The following is a 25,925-nucleotide window of genomic DNA, read 5'->3' as shown; positions in this document are numbered from 1 at the left end:
ATTGTACTAAATTTATATTATATATCCGGATGCATATAAGTGATTACATATGAGTTCGTATATAGATTTCTGATTCAATGACAGTAGGTGGGTTATGTTTACTGGAAGTTGCACATTACTTTTAACTAGGTTTTCATAAAACGTAGATGAGAGTGCTTTATTTTTAATACATCCAAACAGGATGTGATTAACATCACACTGGGAAATATTATCGCATAAACACTTTCCTGATTCTATAATGTTTAATCTAGCCAGGTGAGCAGGAACAGCACCGTGACTAGTTTTTAATCTTGTGATAGTTGCTGCTGATCGTTTAGATATATTATAATGGAATATGTGTGGTAATTCTGTTAGGGATGGTAACGTAGGATGGATCTTGTAATAATGATTATTTGAAGTATTCGCCAATATTTTCCATCTGTCTTGCCAGTTAAAATTAATTTTTTTAGTATAAAAATTGATTAGGTCTGATACTGTGTAAATATGTTCTTGTATACCTGAATGAGTAGAATCCTTAGCGAGCTCGTCTACTATTTCATTACCTTTTATCCCGGAGTGACTTTTTGCCCAAATAAATGTTATATCTTTGTTTCTCATTTTTTGTTTAATGTCACATATTAGCTCACATGTTTTATGGTTTAACAGAGTATTATTAAGTCCACTAAGAATTGACTTAGAGTCTGAGATGATCACAGCATCTTGCAAATTTGCGTGCTCTAGCCAATCCAGAGCTTTCCTAATAGCTACCGCTTCTGCTGTGTAAATAGAGCAATGTGGAGGAAGCTTTATTTTAAGTGATTTGTTTTTGGAAGGAATATACACTGCAGACCCTACTTTCCCATCGTTCAGTTTAGAGCCATCTGTGTAAATTATAGTTTTATTAGTATATTCACTCAATATGGAGTTCAACAGCTTGTTATTTATTTGATGTGAATCTGAATATTTCGGAAATATAATATTTAATTTTTTGAAGATTGTATTAAATTCTAATTTATAAGATGGTTTAATATAATTTGTTGAAAGTGTAACCGGTAAATCATTGGTTTCCAGAAAGGCATCTGCTAATGGTGGTGAATTTTTTATTCTCCAATAATTGTTTACTAGATTTTGAATGGATAATTCATACAGCATACTTAGTAGGCCACTTGTTCTAGCCCTTAATTTTAATACATATTTTGTTGCTAATAAATTTCTACGATATTCTAATGGCATTTCATTACTTTCGGCAAGTAACAGGGGGCATGGTGTTGATTTCATAGCACCCAAAGTTAATCTCAAACTTTTAAACTGAATACGATCTATTTTTAGTAAATGTGTTTTGCTTGCTGATCCGTATAACACACATCCATAATCCAAAATTGATCGCACGTAGGTCCTGTAAAACATCAATGCAACTTTGGGATCAGCACCCCATTTCCTGCAAGTGACACATTTAAGGAGATTGATGCCTTTCTCACATCTTTTTTTTACATATTGGACATGTTTAGACCATAGTAATTTGGGTTCTAGGATTATACCAAGATATTTATACTCAGTGACAACGGGTATATCATATCCTGACAGGTGTAGACTATCAGGCGTACGTAACCTATGTCTTGTAAATATCATAATGGCAGATTTTTCTGGGGATATAGTAAGTTCGTGGTCTTTAGTCCAATTATCTACTAGTTTCATGATGTGTTCCAGGACCTCCACACAATCGTCATATGAATCACGGACGGAGTAAATACATATATCATCGGCGTACTGTATACATTTTATGGAATCAACAAAAATGTCGTGTATACTTGCCGAAAATATGTTGAAGAGAATTGGGCTTAATACAGACCCCTGTGGTAATCCTGTATGAGTTATTCGTGGACCATATAACTGATTACTATGGTCTCTGATATATAAAGTTCGGTTGCTAAAAAGATTAACTATATTAGCGGATAAATTTGTGGACAACCCCAGTTTGCATAACTTTGAATGCATTACTGTTAAATTAACACAGTCGTAAGCGCCTTTAAGGTCTAGAAAGAAACATGCTAAATATTTATTTTTTGAAAAATTTAGTTGGATATCTGTTGTTAAGTGACTTATTGCATCTAGTGTTCCCAGACCAGATCGAAATCCGTATTGAGTGCTTGGCAAAAGATTATAGTGTTCGACTGTCCAGTTAAGACGATTTTTGATAATTCTTTCGAAAGTTTTTGTTATACAAGACAATAGAGAAATGGGTCGATAAGACGATAAGAGAGTTTTGTCTTTGTTGGGTTTGATAAAAAGACATATAATTGTTTCTTTCATTTTGTCAATGTAATTTCCTTTCAAAAGCCAATCATTAAATATTTTTAATAAATGATTTTTTGCCTTATCGGGAAGGTGGTTAATTATGGAATAAGTAATATAATCTTTCCCGGGCGCAGTAGATTTTGATATTTTAATAGCTGCATCCAGTTCTTGGATGTTTATTGGATTTTCTAGTAATTTAAATTTACTGGAATTGCATATTGATACGTGTTTTAATTGGTCTTGAACGTATGGTGGAGCGAACTTGTCAAGTAACTCTTCTATTAGCTCTGTTGAAATTGGTTGTGTCTTTGAATGATAATTTTTGTTAGCCATTTTATTAACAAATTTCCATATTTTGTTGAGCGGTGTATTTTTATTGATAGTATTTACAAAGTTGATCCAAGATGTTTTTTGTTTTTTCATAAAAGCAACTTTGCATTTGGCTTGAATGTGTTTAAATTTTAGATAATTTTCAAGATTTGAGACAATATTATACTCTCGAAAAGCTTTTTTTCGACACGATATTAAATTTTTACATTCGTCGTCCCACCATACGGGAAGACCGGATTTTGGTTGAAATGATTTTTGAGTAAGCATAGCAGAGTCTGCAGCTTCGCTAATTGTTTTTATTAAGTTATTAAACATTTCCAAAGATGTAACATCTATAGAATGAGTGTCTAGAAGGCATTTTTCTAAGTAATTTTCAAATATAGACCAGTTCGCTGAAGACTCTTTCCATTTTGTGGAGGTATGGATTGTTCTTGGAGAATATTTCAAATCTAGGGTGATTTGGATAGGGATGTGGATTGTACCTAGTGAGTCATTTAGAGGATTCCAGGTAGTAAAGCCTGTTAAATGAGGAGATACTAATGTTAAGTCAATCATTGAAGGACGTTCGTTTGGTCTGGATATTTTGGTTGGTCTTCCGTCATTGAGTAAAATTAGATTAGTATTGTCTAAAGCGTCAGCTAAAATATTACCTTGTGCACTATCCTGTATGGAACCCCACCTACAGTGATGACTATTAAAGTCGCCCCCAATTAAAACTCTGCCTTTAATTTGTCCAAATAAATTTTCCCAATCTTTGGATGAGACATATATTTTAGGAGGTTTGTAAACACATACTATTGATAATTTAACTTGTTCAAGAAAAACACCGCAAACCTCTATATTTGGATTATAATTTGTTTTGAATTTTATATCTGAAAAGGAAATGTTGTTTGCAACTAAAACAGCAACGCCTCCATAGCCATCACGTCGATCAACTCTAACATTATTAAAACCTTTAATATATAAATTTTTATTTTGTGACAACCAAGTTTCGTTCAGAAGAATGACATCAATTGTATGACTTTCTAGAAAATTAAGCAAATTAGTCTTTTGTTTTATAATAGATTGGCAGTTCCACTGAAGAATATTAAGTGTTCTATGATTCCCCATCACTATCGTTGTCTGATAAACAAGAAAGTATATTTCTGATTTCATTTTGAGTGACTTTTTGGAATTCAACTGAGACTAGTTTGGGGTCAATTTGTTTAATTATTCTTTCTAAAGCAAATGGAATTTCTTGTAGAATTTGTAATTGTATTTTTTCTTTATATGCTATAAACTCATTACGATATGGGTTAGGAATTATAGGATGTGACACTGATTTTGTTTTAGAAGTTGAAGGAAATTGTAAGGCAGTTTTACATTGAGTCGGGGATATGGCTTTTCGTTTAAGAGGATTAGAACTTTGTTTAGGTTTAGGAACGAATGAATTGTTTACTGTACGGTCATTTGCCGCAGTCGGGAGTTGGGGAAAGTTATTTAAGTTACTAAGCAATTCAAATTTATTATGTGTCGTGATTTTGGCATAGGATGGATTTTTTGCTAAAAACTCAGCTTCTTTAAATGTAGTATTCTCAATCGCCATTATTTTTTTAATATTATATTGATGTTGATAAGCTGGGCATTGTTTCGTTAGAGTCGTATGATCGTTTGTTTTACAGTGAAGACAATATTGTGAGTTACTACAACGGGAGTTGTCTTCGTGTTCTTTGCTACAATTTTTGCATAAGCTGAAAGTGGACTTACACTGTCTGAGAGTATGACCAAATTTAAAACAATTTAAACACTGTACCACAGGGTATATGTATTGTTCAACTTGAAACCTTACCAAATCTAACGTAATATATTGAGGAATAATATTTCCTTCAAATGTTAAAATTACCATTTGCCTAGGAACAAAAATAGTTTCATTATCTGAATCAATAAGTTTTCTTTTCATACGTCTTACCTCGGTTATTTTTTGGTCGGAAATAATATTATTCATCATATAATTTTCGTCCAAAAAAGTATCAACTTGTCTAATTATTCCTTTTTTGTGATTAAAAAAATTCGGAATGTAAGCAATAAATTTGTTAGAAATAATTATGTCGTGATTGACTAAACTATTTGCACAAGTGTAAGAATTAAAAATTACTTTCACTTTATTTCTACCGACGAGTTTAATATCGACAACATCTTTCTTAAAAAAGTTATTAATGAATAAATAATGACCTACTCGGACTGGTGATAAACGTTTAATATTTGGGTCGATGGACTCGACAAAAACAAAAAACGGGCCTTTATCAGAGGATTTATACCTATTATTTAAATCAAAACGGGCACTTACTGCCTCCATATTTTCACCTTTATCAGGGGGTGGCTTTTCGCCACCCGAAGAATCATCCATTTTTAAATATAAAGAACAATCCTACCTTGTTTTATTATTCCTTACTATTTAAAAAACTAAACTTTAACTGCTTAGAAATTGAAAACTAATTAGCACTTAATTGATGTGGACACTATCGATGCCAGCACACAACTGTTCCTTGGCTACGATTCCAATATTTCAAAAGGTAAGTCTATATTCTTTGTACAAACATCAATAATGAGTAAGACCAGTTAATTTCCTAATTTATTGACAGTTATATTTGCTATTTTTCGCTAATTGATTTACAAACAAATTATTTCATTTTTTCGTCATTATTATTTATCGAATATCATTTAACCAGCGACCTCATTAAGTTTTATACAAAACATTTATATATATATATATATATATATATATATATATATATATATATATATTATATTGATTTATAATATCAGAAATCGGTCAGGAACCGGCAATGGACGGTCAAGCTAGGCTTGACCTTCCATTTTATGAAAGGGTAAATAGATACCTCAATGAACTTGAATTCAAATTTTCAGATACCTATTGTATACCAGATATTCCCCCTTGGACTGTTCACATCCCATCTATCAATACCAAACTCTCCATATATAAAAAAGCAGATAACCATCCCAAAGCATTATATCAATATGTCCTCCAAGAACTCATGACATACAGTAACCATAATCTTATATATATACCGATGCCTCTAAAACTATAGATGGAGTGGGAGCAGCATTTATGTCTAGTAAAACAAAAGTATTAATGAAACTCTCTAAATTAATATCCATTTACTCAGCCGAGTTAACCGCTATTCTCAATGCAATAAATTTTGTGGTAGAAAATAGTATCAAAAACTCTGTCATTATTACGGATTTCCTAAGTTCTGTAATTTCCCTAAATAACTTATATCCTAGCCATCCAAGTCTACTACTTATTAAATCAGCATTAAGCCAACTGCAAACTATGAACATAAATGTCAACTTTGTATGGATTCCTTCCCATATCGGAATTGCTGGTAATGAAGAAGTAGATTCCTTGGCAAAACTAGCAATCTCGAGTCCGCAAGCTGTAGAAATCAGAAGCATTCCACATCTAGATTTAAAACCTATAATCAGGAACTTAATCCATCCAAACTACGAGAAGTAAAACATTCTATATTACCTTGGAAATCAACCCCAAATAAGCGTATACATCAAACCATCCTATCTCGTCTTAGAATAGGCCACACCGCCATCACCCATAAACATCTGCTGGAGAGTGAATTAAAACCACAGTGCTCGTATGTGATATTGTGCTCAGTGTTCGCCATATTTTACTGGAATGTCCTTTATATTGCATGGAGAGACTGTCATCCTGGTGCCTTAGTCGTGGACTAATACGCACCCTGACGCGCATCACCCCGCCTTTGAACATCTTTATATTTTTCTATTGGCCGAGAGATCTGAAAATGCTTATAAAATATACTTATAATATAATATATATATATATATATATATATATATATATATATATATATATATATATATATATATATATATATATACAGTAAAACCTCCGTTAACCGAAATAATTGGGGGGGAGGGCGTTTCGGATAACAAGAATTTCGGTTAAAAATAACATTGTTTTTTATAATATTCTTGATCAAAGTATTGGTATTAAAAAATACTATGAGTTGATTTCGTAATGTTTTCTAATAAGTAAATCCAAAATAAAGTAATAAAATTAAGGAAAATAAACAAGTTTAACATGCTTTTTTAAAGAAATCTGGTATTTTTTTGCATTTTCGTTTGACAACGATGTTTCTCTCTCCCTCCATCGTTAATTTGCAGAACGTCATGAGTTTGTCTCATTCGATTGTTCGACGAAACGTAAAGCAATCTGAAAAGGACAAAACTTTATGTAATGACAACAAAAATTAAGAATCTAGTCGTGTCCCTAACTAATTAGGCCTACTGTATAAAATTCTTTCCTCTAAAGCATTGAAAATCTCGTCGGCGGTCTTGTGCTGCCTGTTGCCTCTTGGGTCGTCATCTTCTTCATCTGATATGCTCAGGTTGTCTTGATAAAGAACCATATCAACGATGTCCTGGTCATCAGCTGCTAACCAGTCACGTATCTCTTCTTAGTTAATTTCGTGATGTCCCGGCAAATTTTTAATGAAAGGTTTAATTTCTTCTGTCGTTTTCTTACCATTTTCTTTTTCAGGATCGTCAATCAAAATCTTATCAAAAAGTTTTTTCCAGCATTTTTCCAAAGTTGAAGATTTGATCTTGGCCCACGACTCAGCTCACCAATAAAAATGTTTTATTGTTAAAGATTTGAGAATTTCGGGAACACTTTTGGATTAATTCGTCTCTTGTAATAACAGATGTCTTAAGAATGCTTATCTATAATGTATCTTGAATGTCTCTATGACTCCCTGGTCTAACGGCTGGATTAAGCTTGTGACATTCGGTGGCAAAAATCTGACAATTGTCACCATTTTGTAGATTTTGAGGGTGAGGGCGCATTGTCAACAAGCAACAATGCTTTGATGAGAAGGTTTTTTATTTTTAAAAAGGATTTTACACTTGAGACGAATTCATTTTCAAACAATTCTAAAAATAAAGTGGTCGACATCCATGAAATTTTTTGGCTTCTATACCTTAAAATGCCTTTTCGGAAACATCTTTTAGAGCTCTTCGTTTTTGTGATTTCCCAACACACATAGACATCAATTGGCGAGTGAAATTAACGGAATTGTCTACGTTTTGCGACAAACATTTACTTTTTATTGACGAAATTATTGAAACTGTCAGCCATTTCGGTTAAACGATGTTTCGGTTAAAAAGGTTTCGGTTAAGGGAGGTTTTACTGTATATATATATATATATATATATATATATATATATATATATATATATATATATAATATAATATATATAAAATATACTTATAAATATGCTCAATATGACATTTTTCAGCTCTCGGAGGAGTCTAGTCTCGGCTCCCAAATAGGGTCTCTGCACCCTGGGAGTCCGATGTCGGGGAGCTGCTCCAGTTCTACGAACACTTTAGACTCTGTGGCTGCTCCTAAACCGAGTTTCATTTATTTCCTGTGTAAGAAATACCTAAGATGGAAGATACGCAGAGGGTACTTCGAATAGAATGGTCGAAGGCCCTCTGTAAGGCACCGTGGGAGTGTATAAGTGGCCATATTTTGACAAGCCCTTACATCCCATATGGTGATAAGACTTCAATATAAATTACAAAATACCTTACAGGCAATATTAAGTGACGGAAATGATATGAAAAATTTGACATCATAGGTACTTATATTCCTTAAATGTACTGAAAAAATTGTAAAACTTTAAATTGTACAACGCCAATGACCCTATGAGGTTGAGGCATAAATAAATAAAAAAAAATTATTTATTTAGTTTATATAAAGCATAGGCACCACTTTTATAAGTTTTTTTGTAAAAATGGAGTTTCCCGTGATTAAATAAATAAATAAAATTTGTCTTAAACCTATTAACGTGAGCCATTGGACCGTATGTTTATGTATAATGTACACTACGTTCAAATATATTAAATATACATGGATGGCAATTCTTTGGTTTTGTATATTAAAATTTAAAATACTTAAGAATTGTTTGTTGCCTCCTACTGGTGGATATCCCTTCCACTAGTTTCTTCTGGTTTAACGTTTAAGATATTACTAGTTGCAATTGAAAGTGTAAGCATTCAGCTGTGCCTCTTGATATACCTTTTTATTATTGAATTCACGCACTGTACACGTGAGTATTAAAAGAAGATGTACTTGATGGAATTTATTTTATATGCGTTCTGAAAGATTCTAAGAAAACGATTTAAACTTTGCCTTTACTTAGATTTATTTAACTATTAATAGTCAGTGCAACCAATTTGTGTAAAGTGAATAATTGGCTATTATTTTTAGTGTGCTACGGTTGATTTATTAGTATTATTATTATTAATATTAAACATTTATTTCTCATTTTAAAATTATTTTTCTGTTTATCATATATCTGCTTCGTAGTTCTACATTTTAGTTTCGTTCCCTTAGTTATTTCTTGACTTCTTATTTAAATCTTGGTCTATTGCTCTCTACTGTTTCAGTTTATAAACTTTGTTTACAGGTTCCCTAAATAGATAAAAAATTTCCATTATAATACCACAAATACGTGCTTACATTCTGTTATGTATGGCATTTTCCTTTTAGAATATTTTAAGTTTGTGTAAACCTTTCAAGGTAACAAAAACAAAAAATTCGTCGCCTTAAAGTGTTAAACTAAATTTAAACCTGCTAAATCCATTTTACCCAATTTTACAGGACAGACAAAAAACGATTTCGCAACATTTTTTTTATAAACATCAAAGGAAAACAATAAAATAGGGCTTAAAACTAGTATAATAATTGTTGTATCATTTAAATAATTATAAAAAATTATACTAATAATTTTAATTTTTAGTATTTTTTGGGAGATACTTAGCTGCTTATCAGGTTTTCAAATTGGGCTAATAATGGACTTGTCAGTTTAATGCAATCAAATCAAACACGCGTTATTCTGTACACAACGAAACTTTATTATTCTAAGTAAGTACAAAAAGAATAAAAACAATAATAACGCTATTCATAGGGTAGATCATCATAAAATTTGTGGTGGTCTACCGACAATGTCTTCTTGATTGCCTGAAGGTCTTCGTACTTGGCGGTTATTTTACGTCTTTCCGGGTATAGTCGCTTCAGTTTATCCCAAGAATGTCAATTAATTTTGTTGTTATTCCTTTGAGGAATTGTTTTCCATTGATCAGCAAAGTTGGCTTTATAATAAATTTCACCTTCAGGTGTGTACCTCAAAGCACAAATATTTGTAATTTTTAAATCACGTTTACCTCTTCATGGTCTAATTGTTTTATAGCGCTGAATTGAGAATTTTGAAAAAATCATATGTTAAATATTTTACTTGGTAGGGAGTAGGCTTTTTCCTTGCGTTTAGTCAGATAGGTACGTAATCCTCTGGTAGGTTATTAACTTTATATTGGAGTTTTTGTTCGATGGTTGCATAAACAGAATCAACTTCCATCTGCGTATATCCAGGTTCACGGTATTTTCGCTCTATTATTACATTATGAGTGATTGCTAGATTCAAAAGAACGTTGACCATAACAACGTTCCTATTTTCGTACCCACAACCATCCGTATACATTATAATGGTGCTTCTGTTATCAGTCTCTTCTACAGAATGAAGGGCACTGGGTAAAATTTTTTGTTCTATAAAATATATCCAAATAATTGCAAATTCCTTAGAATCAAAACCTCCTTCACATTCCTTCCATATAAAACAATAGGCATCGGAGTTCACTAAGTTATAAAAACAGAGATTGCGTACTTGGAGCTTTGTTTTATGTGGAGACTTTTTAATTTGGTGCCATCAACACAGCTTGCAAATCTGCTGTGAAAACATTTTGTGTCTCCTTTTTATCTTTTGTTTTTTCTTCTCTTCTCCACTAAGTTTCACTTACTCCTAATATAATATTTTCTTTCTTTCTACTCATTTCTTGAAGTACTTTATGCATTTTACCAGATTGATACATACTTTTCACGTTCCATGTAGCAATTTTTATGTTGGACAATTGTTTGTTTTATTACTAAATATGAATTTCCATCAAGTACTCACTAATTTATGTTTAAATTTATCTATCAGTCTGTTAAAGTGGTAGATATAGACATTTTTGCTTTGGGGGGGGGGGGAAGCTTCTAATGACACACGAACCAAGACATAAAAGACATATATACATTTTCATTAATTTTGGACCTTATTGGGAGGGGGAATTTCCCCATTTCCCCCCCCCCCGTGTATTCGCTTCTGGTCAGCCGTTGATTGTTGTCTGAAGATTTTCTCTTTTGGTTGGAATAAGGAAGTTTGAGACATGAGATAGAAACCGCAATGATAGCATGGAGCCTGGGATGGAAACGGTAGCAACTAAGTAAAATTGTATGAAATACCAAAATACACAGAACGACAAAAAAAGTGGCCACCCTATACTGGCTACTGTTTCATATTGCGTCTCAATTAAAATATTTATTGCAATCATGTATGCTTGTTTTTGACAGTTTTGACGTTTATTATTTTCTGCAGTCGCTGTTTATCTTCTAATTTGAAAACATTTAATTAAATAGTAATTTAGCTTTTCAAACATAGATTTCGACTAAGTGAATAAGTAAGATCTGGTGTTATCTATAATAGATGTTGCTCGAATTATTGCATTGCTACAAGACGGAAGAAGTGAAGTTTATGTATCCGAAACTTTAGGTATTCCGAGATCTACAGTATGGAGAGCTTTCCATCGCTCTATAGAGACTGGTACATACTCCCGTCGACCTGGTTGTAAAAGAATGACCTCACAAAGAGATGATCGTTTTATTGTGATGAAACTTTTAAGATATCGCCATTCCTGTGCAATTGCTGCAACAAAGCGTCTGCAGTAGGTTCGAAATGTGAATGTAAGTGAGAAAACGGTTAGAAGACGCCTTAATGAAAGAGGACTAATGGCAAGAAGGCCGTATATAGTTCTTGAATTACAACTCAGAATTAATCGATTCCTGCAGACACTGTAGGAATCGATTAATTTTTGCTCGGCAACGTCAACACTGATATATACAGGGTTGGAGCCGAATTTTCTTTACTGATGAATCGCGGTTCTGTTTGAAGTCTGGCGATGGCCGAGAGAGGGTTTGGAAATAGAGAAATGAAAGATATACTCAAGCTTGTATGTCTCAGAGAAAAAAGGTTGGCGGTGGTGGTGTCATGGTTTGGACTGGAATCTCATTTGAACTTATTTTCATCAATGGCCCACTGAATGCTTATCGGTATATTGAGTATTTTTTTAGCAGAAGCAGTAGTTCCATTTGGTCCATCTAATTTGGTAATGCCCATTTTTTGTTTTAAAAATGAAAAATGTTGAGTATACAATATGAAACAGTGCATAAAACTTTCAATGAATTTTTATTTTTGGAAATTTTTAGGGTGGTCACTTTTTTTGCCGGTCAGTGTACTTTCCAATTTGCTAAATTACAACTTCTTGCCATAAATAAGTAAATATAGCGATAGAGTTATAACGGATGTTTAAGTAAAAGGAGTTACAATGAAATATGAATCTCTACATCTAACATTGTGCCCTTTCTCTGAAGGCGACTGGTTAATGTTTTGACTCGGCTTGCTAATAAACTATTTTTTTAACGGGACCTATTTACATTATCTTATCATGCTTATTGTTTGAATTTCTTATCAAAAAGTCAAAGGTCCGTATTGTTTACAACCAATGTACTATTTTTCTATAAAAGAAACAAAGATAATCAGAAAGATCAGCGAGGTAAATTAATGAAATTTTCGAAATAAAGTTTATGATAGTAAATAAATACTTTTAAATGGTACTTATATACAAGAATTACGGAGGTAATCATTTTTGACTTGACTATAATATGTATATTTTTAGTTCTAGAAGGAAGGATTTTATTTTATAAGTTGAATGATATTTTAATGTCAGTTTCTATAGTTTTATGCCATCATAATTCTCTTTGCCTTTATCCCTATATGGGTTCGGCCTCCTATATTATATTTTTTACCAGTTTTTATCTTGCCAGTCATGTCAATATTAATCATCATCATTATCAGTAGCAGTTTTGAGTCCATTGCCCTCTAGGGATTCCTCCCGTAAATATTTTGACTGTTTCCGGTCTTGAGCACCGTGAATCCAGTTGTACTGGGTGCGCTTGACATGAGAATGAATGGCAAAATCGACAAAGTTACTAGAGAGATGGCAGAACTAACAGAAGATAACAGAGATTTAAAAGAAAAGAATCAAAACCTCAAACAATACTACGAATTTAAGAAAGAAAGGTAGAGGTATTAGAAAGAGAACTAAAAGAAGAATCTGATCATCCAAGGAATAGAAGAGATCAAAAATGAAGACAAAATGCAAATCAAACATAAGATATCAGCAATTTCAAGAAAATTGCAAGTAGAACTAAATACAGATCAAGATATTAGAGAAATACAAAGACTTGGCTTCAAAAATATGAATAAGAAAAGACCAATTCTCATCGAATTCAAAAGTTGGAGTATAAAGAACGAGGTCTTCAAAGAAACAAAGAAATTAAGAGAAACAGACATAGTTATAAATGAAGACTATCCTAAAGACATACAAATTCAAAGAAATAAACTTCGCAAATATCAAAAAGAAGTAAGAGAGAAATATCAAATGCAGATATTCGTTATAACAAATTGCTTCTAAATGGCGAATTATTTAAGTTGAGTCAACTGCAAACTTTATCACAAGAAAATAAAGCTATAGTAACAAAAATTTTGAAAAAGAATAACGCTAGAAAATATGGTGATAGATCCCTCTTGGAGGAAGAGTTATCAATGGACATTACAACAGAAAAATCAATGAAAATAACGAAAACAGCACACTCAAAAAACAAGTAATGAAAGCAAGTTGGACCGAGAAACAAGAAAAAGAAAACAAAATGAAAAAGACAATACCGAAAACGAAAACAGAGAGATATATTTACTGTCAGTGCAAACGCCGATAGCATACTTAATAGTAATAGTAACGAATATAAAATAATCTTAAGGTGATTAAGAATTATAGCAAATGCGTCCGCATTGAGGGTGAAAATAGTTATAGTTACGTTAAGAGAAATAATGATGATTTTTTATGAGAAATTTTGATTTTAATATTAATGTTGACTATAATCTTAAGGATAAGGGTAAAAATAATAGAGCTATAAAGGTAGGTCACAAAGACGATCAAACTGCAATAATAAATCAATGCATAATTCCCCATAATTGGAATGCTAGCAGAAATCAGAGAAATAACAGAGCTAATAGTGTTAACCATAACCGTCATCATCAGTCGACCTCTGAAGGCACATGGGAGATTTTTCCAAGCTTTAGTTAAATTAACGCTAGTAATACAAAGTAACAAATAATGCTGATACAGAAAGGAATCACTCTGGTAACAGAAAGAGTGAATGTACTGCAGAGACTAGTAAACAGGATAAAACAAACAAAAATATGAATAAGTAAAACAGGAAAAAAAAGAAAAGTGGAAAATTTTTAATTGTAACGTAGAATATAAGAACATTAGGGGAAATAGGATAACTACACAACCTTATTGAACAAAAAATCTACAAAATAGACATTTTACATACAAAATCTACAAAATAGACAGTTGCAGGAAATGAGATGAAAGAACGAAGGAATCTGGGAATATGGAAAATACCTAATATGTCACGGCAATTCACGAAATGGACAAGGGGGTGGATTTCATAATAAGTGAAATATACAAGCATACGGTAAAAACTTTTACTAACATTAAGAAAAGGATGTCAATCCTGAAAATAAAAGAAACGTTCTTTGATATAAATCTGATTAACGTGCATGCATCTACAGAGGAAAAAGAAGCAAAAGAAAAGAAAAAAAATGTGTGCCAGATTAGACCAAGAAGTGTCAGGGATAAACAATTATAGCGTTAACATTATATTAGGAGGTTTAAACGCAAAAATAGGAAGAGAGGAATTATATCAGGGAACAATAGGTATACACAGCCTGCATAAAATAAGTAACGATAATGGGAAAAGAATAATAGATTTAGCAGCAGACAAAGAAATGGTTATAAGTAGTACAAAATTTCCATATAAAAATATCCATAAAAAACATGGGTTTCTCTATGTAGAAAGCCACAGAGGGGCAAATAGCAGTTCTGATCACCACCTTGTGCTAATTAAATATAAACAAAACATCAACGCCAAGGAAACAGAAAGGTGAAAAAAAAAAGATCAAATACGCTTCAGATATATTGGCCTCTAATGATGAAAACAGAGCAAGATATGAAACGAAAATACAAAACATAATTGAACAATGTAATAAAGTAAATGAAAATCAGGTGAGAAATATCGAAGATAAGTCGAGGGTTTTGAAAGAAGCGGTTATAACAGCTTCAAAAGAGGTAGCGGGGGAAAAAGAACCTAGCCAAAAAAGATGGTATGACAAAGACTGTGGGAGGCTAATGGAACAAAAAAAAATCAAGCTAGGCTTAAAATCCCGATCAACAGTAGAGATGAAACCATATAGGAATATATTGCAAGTGGACGACAATTAAAAAACATCTAAGATTTAAAAAGAGAAAACAAAATAAAGAAACGATTAAAAGGATAGAAGATTATGAACAGAAAAATAATATAAAACGGTGGAGAGAATATTTCGAAGAACTGTTGAACAAACAAAATCAAAGTTTCGAAATAGAAGAGCTAAGATTAGTCGGAGAGGCTGATGCATACCTATATGCACCAATAGAAAAAGAAATAAAAGATGTAATAAAAAACATGTAAAATAACAAGACCATAGGATGCAGTACAATAACTGTAGAAATGTTTAAATATGGAGGACATAGATTACAGAGTGAAATATAAAGTTAATACCAGGGGCCGGTTTCACAAAACTACAAGTGTTGTTAGTAACAATTTTTAATATTCAGCACTTGTAATCACAAGTTGTTAATAACTAGCGTTTCACAAAAAAAATATTTAACTTGTTCGTTACATGTGTAAATTTGTCAGCAACAAGTGTACTTCACGCATGTTAGTTACAAGTTTGTAAATAAACATAACCCTAAAATAGTTTTGTTGACAATTTACTAGTTAAACGTCAGTCGTTATTTATAATTCTGTGACAATGTCGAAAAGCGTCTTAAATGGTACTAAAATTATAATTTTAAAAGAGATTAGAGATAAGAAAGCAATTCTTTTTGGCAGCTTTTCCGACAAATTAACAAAAAAAGACAAAATAGAATGTTGGAAAACTGTGCACCAAAAATCCACCAGTTTAGGGCTTGTGCCTCCAAATAAGGATTGGACTTACAGCCGTGATGTATTTTGGCAAAATTTAAAGAAAACAACAATGGTAAGTGTTAGCGTTTAATTTGCCAAAGTGTGAGCGTATCTGACACTTTTTTTCGTATTGCAGAAGAAAGTTGATAACAGGAGGAAAACTGGTTCAGGTGGAGGCACAGATTCTAAATTTACAGAAATGGACAATGTAGTTCTCGACATTCTTGGGCCGGATAATCCAATTCTGTGTAGTCTCGGCATTTCCGAAACTTGGGAGCAAGATCCTGAGAAGGAGCAAGATCCTGAGAACGTTGAACAAGAAATAGAAAATTCAAACCATTTGCAAGATCACGGTGCAACAAACAAAACTAAAAACACTAATGTGTTTATTTCTACTGGGAGCAGCAGTGTACCTACTGCATCTTGTGCAAAAAGGAACAAGTCGAAAATATCTAATGAAAATGACCCAATTGGCGAAGCACTAATCGATTTAAAGAAGAAAAAATTACAACACCAAATTGAAATCCTTGCAAAAGAAAGTTATCTAAAAACATTAGAGATTTTAAAACTAGAACGGCAACTACATGTGACCTCTTCAAAATTCACTGCATCGTTCGATTCTGCTGTAACCTACCTCATAAATGTAGAAGACTCACCTACCAGTGAAAGCGTGGAATATTCGACCATTGTTTGAGAAGTTATGTTATTGTTATATTTGATTTTTTAATTAATTATAAGAAAAACGTTTTGTTTATAGGAATTACTTCTTTGATTTTTAATTCATTACTATGCTAAGTATTTGTTAAATGTTTTGGAAATTATTTTTTCGTTTAAATAAAAAGTAAATATTGTGTATTATTCTATATTTATTTATTTTATATTCTTTATTGTTTCAAAGTTACACTGGAACTAGTTTCTATTTCTAAAATAATTTATCAACTCCTGTTGTCTTTGTCTTGCATTCAAAGGAGCTGGTTGTCCGGCTATTTCGTTATCGTCTTCCATTTCTTCATTATCCATTTGTCGGTTTATATTCATTCTCTCCCGAGTAATGTTATACAGCGCTGTGCAGCATTTGAAAACATTGGCTGCATATACTGGACTCAAACGAAAGTAGTTAAGACAAGGAAATTTCTCCTTTAATACGCCTAAAGCATTTTCGACTAAACGCCGTGTTTTCTTATGTGCTCTGTTGTAGATAGCCACATCCTCATCCACATTCACCTCAATTGGGATCATAAGCCAATCTAATAGAGGGTATCCAGAGTCACCTAGAATTATTCTATTTGGAATTGGATGCCAACCAGCTTCCATTCTCTGAAAAAGGGTGCTATTTTTCAGTACTCTCGCGTCATGAACACTTCCCGGCCAATTTGCACTAACATAATAGATTTTCAAGTCTGGTCCACAAACAATCATACAATTAATAGAGTGATTTCCATTACGATCAACAAAAGCAGGTTCGTTTTCAGTTGAAGCATCTATTTTAATAAGCGTCCCATCAATACAACCTATAACTTGGGGAAATCCTGCTACTGCAAAGAATTCTGCAGTCGTATTTAAAATATTTGCCGGCCAAGCAACAACTTGATGAAATTTTATTTGGTTAATTGCGTGTACCACTTTTTTTACACATCTACTGACACTTGCTTTGCTGACCCCATGAGTATCTGCTATGACGTGATATTGTCCTCCACTGCCTAGCCAGTGTAATGCTATACACAATTGCATTTTTGTTGCCAGTGCATAAGAGCGATTCGTTGGATGCGCTAAGACAGGTGCAATGTCTATACGAAGTTGTTCCATTTGTATAGAAGTCATCCGAAAACGTTCATTAAACTCGTAAATTGATAGAAAATCACTATTAATTCTTGGTCTGAATATTCTCCTCCTTCTTCTTTGAACAAATACCTCATTTTCATTTTCTGACGAAGAGCTGCTACTAGACAACATTTTTCCTACACTTATTACACTTGTCAAACCAACTACCTACCTTCAAAGTTAGGTAGAAAATGCTTAGTTCACTACAACTATCAACTACAAACTTGTAAATTATTCTTGTGTTCAATAAGTAAATTGTTGGTAGCTTACAAGTAATCTACTTGTTAAATTGTAAAATTCACTAGTGGTTACAAGTGAATACTTGTGCATTCGTGAAACACTAATAACGAGATATTTTGCCAAACTTGTAAGAATTTCATTGTAACTGACAAATATGTAGTTTTGTGAAACGGGCCACAGATATATGGAATACAGAAATATTGCCGGAACAACAGAAAATTGCAATGATATGTCCTATACATAAGAAGGGAGATATTAGACGCGATACTTTAATTCTGCGTCAAGTTGTGGTCTTTCTTCCCAGAAACTGTGACATAATTCTTGCAGTTTTCGCATCTTCAAAATTTCTCCAAAAGCGTACGATCTTCATGAGCGGTAGATATTTTTGAGTCTTCCAGAACCTTGATTTCTTTCGAGAGTTTCTTGTTTTTTCCATCTTTTATTAATATTAAAAACTGTTGTTCTGCTTACGTTAAAATGGTTCGCTACTGCAGATAGTGACCAATCATCTTCTAATTTCGTTACAATTCTTGCTTTTAGTTCTTTGCTAGCATGTGAAGCCATTTTTTGAGGTTGAACAGAATAATTTATGTGACAAATTTTAAGATTTGGCAGTGACAGTAACAGTATGTAAATAATAAGTATTTATCCTTCAAAATACACTGCTCAATTTTCTATAAAATACGCTTTAAGAGTCGTATCAGTTTTTTTAGGAACCAGTTTTACAATTAGGGATAATTTAAAAACATCATGCAATCAGTGTCATTTTATATACCTAACTTTTAAGATAATTGACATATGGTTGTCGAGTTTATTGTTTTTTTCCATCGAGTTAGAATCTAACTCGATTCTAATTTTAGATTCTAACTCGATGTTTTTTCCCACTTAATTTTACAACAAACATAATGTAACCAACTGAAATATGGCTATGGGTAAAAGGCCATATTGATCAAGCGGAAAAAGTAGAACGTAACAAATTAGGTTGGCTACTGTAGTTTTAAGACAAAAATGGCGTTTTTTTCATATTTCTAAATTCAAAAAGTAAAAGTAAGTGTGCAATATATAACAGCCAAACAGCCTTATTACTTCATAATAAAACATGTACAAATACTCCGATGGATTTCTGACCAGTCAAACGTTAAGTTCAAGAAGTTTAAAATACTGAGTATATTATCTAGCTCACAACGCTCCATTCATAAGTATGTTATTACTGATAACACTTAATCCGTTTATAATTCATTTTAGACGTGTACTGGTACAATAAAAACAATAATACGAGTAAATAAAGTATAAAGACTTTCATTCATTTTTGACCTTTGTTTTAGATATCTACGATTCGCTGAAGAAAAATGAACCAGTTGAGTGTTATTTGTTTAAATATTATTTTAGTGCAGTTTACTCAAGCTCTTCTGCCAGCTCCTTTTAAATGTGAGTTCACAATATTTTTTTTCACTAGCTAAAAGCAATATTTCTTGTATTTTGGTTAATTCATTAACACAACCTATGTAAATTGCTTCACTCAGTCTATTTCTATAAATTGATAAACTTACCATTATGACATTTATTTACGAATGTTAAAGTCTAGCAATACCGCAACATGTTTTACGTTTTTACTTTTATGTCATAAACACGAAGGAATGTTTGATAAAGTGCTGTCAGCACCTGGATTGTCTCAACATTTTTGGAACTGACCCTTGAAAAGGTTTCAAAAAAAGTCCCGTTAAAATTGTACACATTTCTTAATGTACGAAGACGCACTTGACGTTACTGCTTCGAGCGGGAACCGGAAAACAAAACTACAACTATTGCAAAACATGGCAGTCTTCAATAAGTTTTCAAAAATCGCAGTTTTTGTTTTATTCTACACGAGTTTGAGTTTTGTTTTTGTTTTATCCGTTTAGTGGAAAATCGAACTCTTTTATAACTTGTTTGTGTAAAAATAACTTATTGTACAGTCTTTTATATCGGCATACTTTTTATCGGAGACGGAAAGGAGATTTTATTTAAAATCAGCTACCGCACGACAGGACATAATTTATGGTCATTTACGAAGGTGCTATTGGCGGTCCCAAGACCGAATGAGAAATAAGGAGGGTGAATGGTCAGTGATGGGCCTTTAAGGTAGTAGCTATGCCAAGTGGCTGCTGTCATTAAATATCAAGCAACGCCCTAGATGACACTAAGAGATCCTACCCGCGACGGGATGGGCGAAGGCGCGTTTCCAGAGCCTTTAATTTGGAACCCTTTGGCTTATTAATGACAACCTTAGCAGAAGTTTCCCTAGCCCTCCAGGTTGGAGGCTGAGGGCTAACCCCTTACATTGTAAAAGTCCATTGTTACGAAATCCAAAGTTAAATTTGTTGGAGAGTACTCTCGATGACGACCTATGCAAGGACAAACACCCACAAACTGTGTTACATATTAGTTACATAATCCAACAAAAAATTCTTTTTTTTCTTCTTCTCCTTTTTGTGTAGACATGACTCTGTCTGTTTTTCAATGTGCTTCCTGTTTTTCATTCGGATTATATGATCGTTCCATTCTACTCTTCTATTTCTTACCCAGTCCTTGATGTTCTCCACCTTGCATCTCTGTCGTATATTTATACTTCTAGCTCTGTTCCATAGTGTATTACCATTGATTTTTTTTAAAGGTTTTCTAGCATTCTTTTTGTCATCTCTGTGGTAAGTAGAATTTTGCTGCGTATGTCATTATATGTCTGATGTCTGTTTTGTAAATTCTGTCTTTAATTTCTTTCCCATGTTTTATTTCTCCATATTGTTTCTTTCAGGCAACCTGCGTCTCTATTTGCTATATTCACTTGATCTTCCACTTTTGTTTTGAGCTTTCCGTAGCTAGATAGTGTGATGCCTAGATATTTAAACTCCATCACTTGTTCTGTATCTGTATATGTAGAGTAGGGAGGGCGAGTTAAGTTTCACAGCACTTAGGCCACAATTGACCCATTGTGCATCCTCCCAGGGAGCTGTCACCCTTAGCTCATTGTCCATCCTGCCATTTCTAGGAAGGTGGACAAGTCACCAGGAGACATCTCTCTTATGTGGGCAGGTGTGGGACAGGACTCGCTGAACGCGTACTCTCGTATTGACGATAACTCTGGGCATTCACATAGGACATGCTCTACAGTTTCGTCTTCTCATTCACACTTCCTACATAGATGTGTGTCTCTAGCCCCAGTGTGTGGAGGTGTTTGCTTAGTTGACAATGACCAGTTAAAAAACCAACTGACAAACGTAGGTTTTTCCTGGTCATTCCCAAGTACTACTTGTTCTATTATCTGACCCTTCAGTTATACTTTACAACTTAGTAAATTTGCTGTTATAACCATGTCTTTTTTTGGGGAATTTAAATTTTCTGGGGGTTATATTAAATTAGTGCAGCATACGTTATAAATCATCTTCATTTTGGGAGATTAGTATTGCGTCGTCTGCATAGCAGATGATTTTAAGTTGTTTTTTTCCCATCCTTTTCTAGTTCTTACTTATTTATTATTTTGTCCATAATTAGGTTGAACAATAGAGGAATCAGAGAATCCCCCTGTCTTATACCATTGCCAGCTTCAATTGGGTCAGTTAGTCCTTTTTCTACTTTTACTTTTATTGTGTTGGTTTGATACGTATTTTCTATCGTTTTATTCACAATACGTGAATAACGTCCTTTAATTTAACCCTTTTAAATGCCTTCTTAAGGTCCACCACGAACCGTAAATATGCAAGTTTATTGTATTCTAACGGTTTCTCTTGTACTTGCTTCATTCTAAATATAGCGTCGGTGCATGATCTTCCCGACCTAAAACCTTGCTGTTCTTCTGCTACTATTTCATTTAGTTTATTTGTTATCACTTTGGTTGTTAATTTTAGTGCTGTGTTTAATAAATGAATTGCTCTGTAATTATCTGGGTCCGATTTGTCTCCTTTTTTGAAGAGAGGTATTAGGATGTTTGATCTCCATTCTTATGGTAACCTGTTTTTTTCTATTATTTTATTAAGTTTGATAGTTGTTTGGTCAGATCTGGTCCTCCATATTTTAAAAGTTCATTCGGTATTCTGTCCTCTCCTGGTGATTTTATATTTTTTAATTTCCTTAATGCTTCCTTTACCTCTCCCTCCTTAATGTTTATTTCTTCCTTTTGGTGTTATTCTTTATCGTCAACTTTAGCAAATAGGGATCAAAAATAGTCTGCCCATGTTCCTTTTAAATGTGTTTAGTTTTTATTTGTTTGTTCATCTCTTTTCTTTGTCTTCTGATCATTCTACATATTTCTTTTTGTGTTCCGTAAAAGTCGTGTTCCACCTGTTTCGAGAAACTGAGAAACTTTGCAAGTGTTCCCTTGTTATTTGTCCGACTAAAGTATTCGTTTCATTTCTGATTCATTTATAGTGGTTGTGCGCCTATTGTGTTTATTGTGTTTTGTATTGTAAAAAGGCTTTCTTCTTTTCTTCACATTTTGTTTTCACTTCATCTCTAAAGGATGGGGTTTTCTTTGTTGATATGTTATGTTCGTTACTTTCATCGCTCCAAGTGATTCTGTATTTTTGAGTTTTTTCAGCTTTCCTCGATGTTATCGTATTCTAATATTTTATTCTTAGCAATCTTCTCTAATATTCTTTTTCTGTATAAGTATTCAGTGGATTACTTGTTGAACAAAAAAAATATGATATAAATTATAGTTGCCACAGAACAAGGATGAATTTGGGACAGCCTTTATAGTCAATACCAAAGTCAAGCACTTGGTTATAGATTTTAAGCCGCGAATGAGCTGCTTCAGGATCAGGGGTAAGTTCTTTAATATTAATCTTAAGTACCTTCCTTGTGCCCAACAGAGAACAAAGTAGATGACGGTACAGACCAATTCTATGATGAATTATAAAGCATTTATGACAGTTGTCCCAGAAATGACATTAACATAGTAGTCGAAGATCTAAAGACAAAAATTGGAAATGAGGAAGTATATCTACCCCACATTGATAAGCATAGTCTCCACAATAACACCAATTCGAATGGGAACTGAGTAGTCTGTTTTCGGTAGCTAAGAATATGATCGTAGCAAGTACGTATTTAAAAATACATACGATGACTTGGACCTTATCCAATGGCTTAATAAATAACCAAATCAATCATGTGCTTACAGATTCTAGACTCCAACCTAAAACAACCCGCCACAATATTAAACTCATCTAAAGTCCGCAAACACTAGAAAAGTTTTAAAACTATATCGAAACTAAAAACATAATTAATGAGGATCTAACAACTAGCGAACAGTGGGAAATTTGCAAGAACAATAATAAAGATGCAGCAAATAATATTCTAGGACTTCAAATACCACCACCACTCAATGACTGGTTTGATACTGTGTAAGGACGTTAGCCAAAGAAAAAATGATAGAATATTAAAAGCATATAAACTTACGTAGCAAAGAAAAACTCACAAAAAAACAAAATAGTTATAAAGACCTTAGGAGAGAATAGATACTGGCACAGAAGAAAAAAGCGATGAGTTTTTGAAAATGGAATATTGAAAGAAAGTGAGACGTTAAAAACGCAAAACCAAATCAGAAAATTCTATAAATCTCTGAATAATGCAAGAAAAGAATTTAAACCAAGGCTGAGAATAAGTAAAAATAAGGAGGGGCATATACTCAATACAAAAAAAGGATGTATTAGATAGGTGGGTGGAACACTATAAAGAGCTACTTTCCACCAAGTAGAAGATTAGAATCCACTAACTCCAGGAGCAAGAAACAGTACACAATTACTATAACAAGTATCACAAGAGTAACCTCCTTCATTTCAAGAATCATGGAATATTACAAAACATCTAAAAAATAACAAATCCTTCAGGACGTGACGATATACCTGCAGAACTTGTGGACTTAATTGTGGGGACGGTAGTTTTACTAACCAGATACATAACATATTAGTAAGAGCTTGGAATGAGGAACGGATCCCGGAAGACTGTTGTACTGGAATTGTTTGTCCGTTACATAAAACGGGCGATAAATTGAAATGCAGAAACTATAGGATATAGGGGAGACTGGAACACAAGGACACATTGTTTAGGAAATGTACTCTAACATCGGAATGCATTCTTAAAAAAAAACTCCATTTAGAGTTCTGTTATTTGTGTACATTTGTCTATAAAATTTGATAGTTATTATGAGAAAAGTAAAAATAGTAATAGCGATACTGAATTTTTTTCAATGTGTACCACCAGTGGTACAGTTTGAAACATAAGGTTGTACACAATGAAACGTGTTAAAAACAATAATTAAATACGAAAAATATTTGTTATTTCTTCAAGTTACCGTACAATAAAATTACCAAATCTATAATAGCAAGATAGTCATTTGTTGTCTGTATATGTACAGGGTGAGTCACGCTCAACGGGACGGAGCCTACCGGGGAAATGGCTAAAGATATTAAAAATTCCTTTTGTAGGAATACGTAGGTCAGTACCGGCTACAAATTAAAATTTGTGAGATATATACAGGGTGTCCCAGTTTGGAGTAATGATATAAACTTATACTTTTTTAAATGGAATAACCTATATTTCACTTTAATTTTGAATTCTACTGAACAAAATAATGTTACTTTATTCAACATTCCCTATACCTATTTTTGACCGGTTTCGATTTATTTGGGTTTTTCTGAAAATGTACTATTCGCGAAATTAATTAATTACACAATATCGCATCAATTATAATTAACGCCTTTTTGTCAATTAATTTTCAAGTGTCCATGCTTTACATCAGAATAATTACCAATTGAAATTAATCTACAGAGTGTTCGCAATACGAAGTGTCAATGCTGCATAATAGTTTGTGTAATTACTTTCTTAACTTAAATGGGCCACCCTGTATTTTACTTTTATTTTGAATTCTAATCAAAAAAATAATATTACTTTATTAAACAATCCCTATACCTATCCTTTATAATTTTCGATTAATTTGGGTTTTTTTGAAAATGCACTATTCTTGAAATTAATTAATTACACTTTATTACATAAAGTTAAACAAAACACACTAGAAAAAAATTAATTTACATTAAATGTTCAAAATGGTGTCCATTTTCTTCAATACATAACCTCACTCTGTGTTCAAAATTTTGTTTTACTCTTCTTAGCATTTCTGGAGTAACTGTTGCAAACGCATTACGAATACGCGTTTTCATGTCTTCAGCGGTTGTAGGTGGAGTTTGATAAACCAAACTTTTAATATATCCCCAAAAAAAAAAGTCCATTGATGTTAACCCAGGTGATCTAGGGGGCCAATTGACAGCACCACCTCTACCTATCCACTTTCCGGGAAATTTTCTGTCTAAATATTCTCTAACGTTACGCGTGTAATGTGCTGGAGCACCGTCTAGCTGCAGAAACATTGTTCTTCTAAAATTTAAAGGGATATTTTGCAAAAGTATCCAAAAGTCTCTTCGTAGAAATCTTAAAAACTTTTGTCCATTTAAATGGCCATTAAAAAAATACGGTCCTATCACATGTTCTCCTATTATTCCACCATATACATTAAGGGACCATCGGTTTTGTCGATCAGTACATCTATATTCATGTTGATTTTCCGTATTATAATAGTGAAAGTTATGTCGGTTCACGAGTCCATTATTATGGAAAGTAGATTCATCAGTGAACAAAATTTTATCAAAAAAATGTTGATCTGCTCCCGTTTGGTCTAGAAACCATAAACAAAATTCTAACCTATATTCAAAATCAGTTCCATACAAATGCTCATGCATTTGAATATGGTATGGGTGATATTGATATTTTTTAAGAATTCTGCATATACTAGTTTGGCTTACTTCAATCTCCCTGGCCATCGTCCTTGTACTTGTATTTGGATTTTCAATAACTGATTGAATAACTTCTAATTCGGTATCTTCATCTTCAGTTATCGGATTTATTAATTTTCGTTTAGTATAAACAACACTGCCAGTTTCACGAAACCTTGTTAAGACTCTGTCA

General features: G+C 32.9%; 1 protein-coding gene across 3 annotated transcripts in view; it reads left to right on the top strand.

Annotated features, from left to right (window-relative positions):
- The first annotated feature begins 8,623 nt into the window (after positions 1 to 8,623).
- The window catches only part of LOC140438378 (salivary peroxidase/catechol oxidase-like), a 53,095-nt gene continuing 35,793 nt past the window's right edge, over positions 8,624 to 25,925 (top strand). The window contains exons 1-2 of one of the 3 annotated variants that reach the window (XM_072528058.1): positions 8,624 to 8,754; positions 19,259 to 19,361. In XM_072528058.1, coding sequence (XP_072384159.1) covers positions 19,283 to 19,361 — 79 coding nt within the window. In that variant the 5' untranslated portion in view covers positions 8,624 to 8,754; positions 19,259 to 19,282. Of the gene's footprint in view, positions 8,755 to 9,553; positions 9,573 to 18,998; positions 19,133 to 19,258; positions 19,362 to 25,925 lie in introns of those variants that run through there. The other 2 variants (XM_072528060.1, XM_072528059.1) reach the window with 2 other exon arrangements.

The sequence above is a fragment of the Diabrotica undecimpunctata genome, chromosome 4, assembly GCF_040954645.1.
Source record: "Diabrotica undecimpunctata isolate CICGRU chromosome 4, icDiaUnde3, whole genome shotgun sequence".
Classification (NCBI taxonomy): Eukaryota; Metazoa; Arthropoda; class Insecta; order Coleoptera; family Chrysomelidae; genus Diabrotica; species Diabrotica undecimpunctata.
Note: the sequence above shows the minus strand (reverse complement) of the source record. Positions and strands in the feature narration are given on the sequence as shown.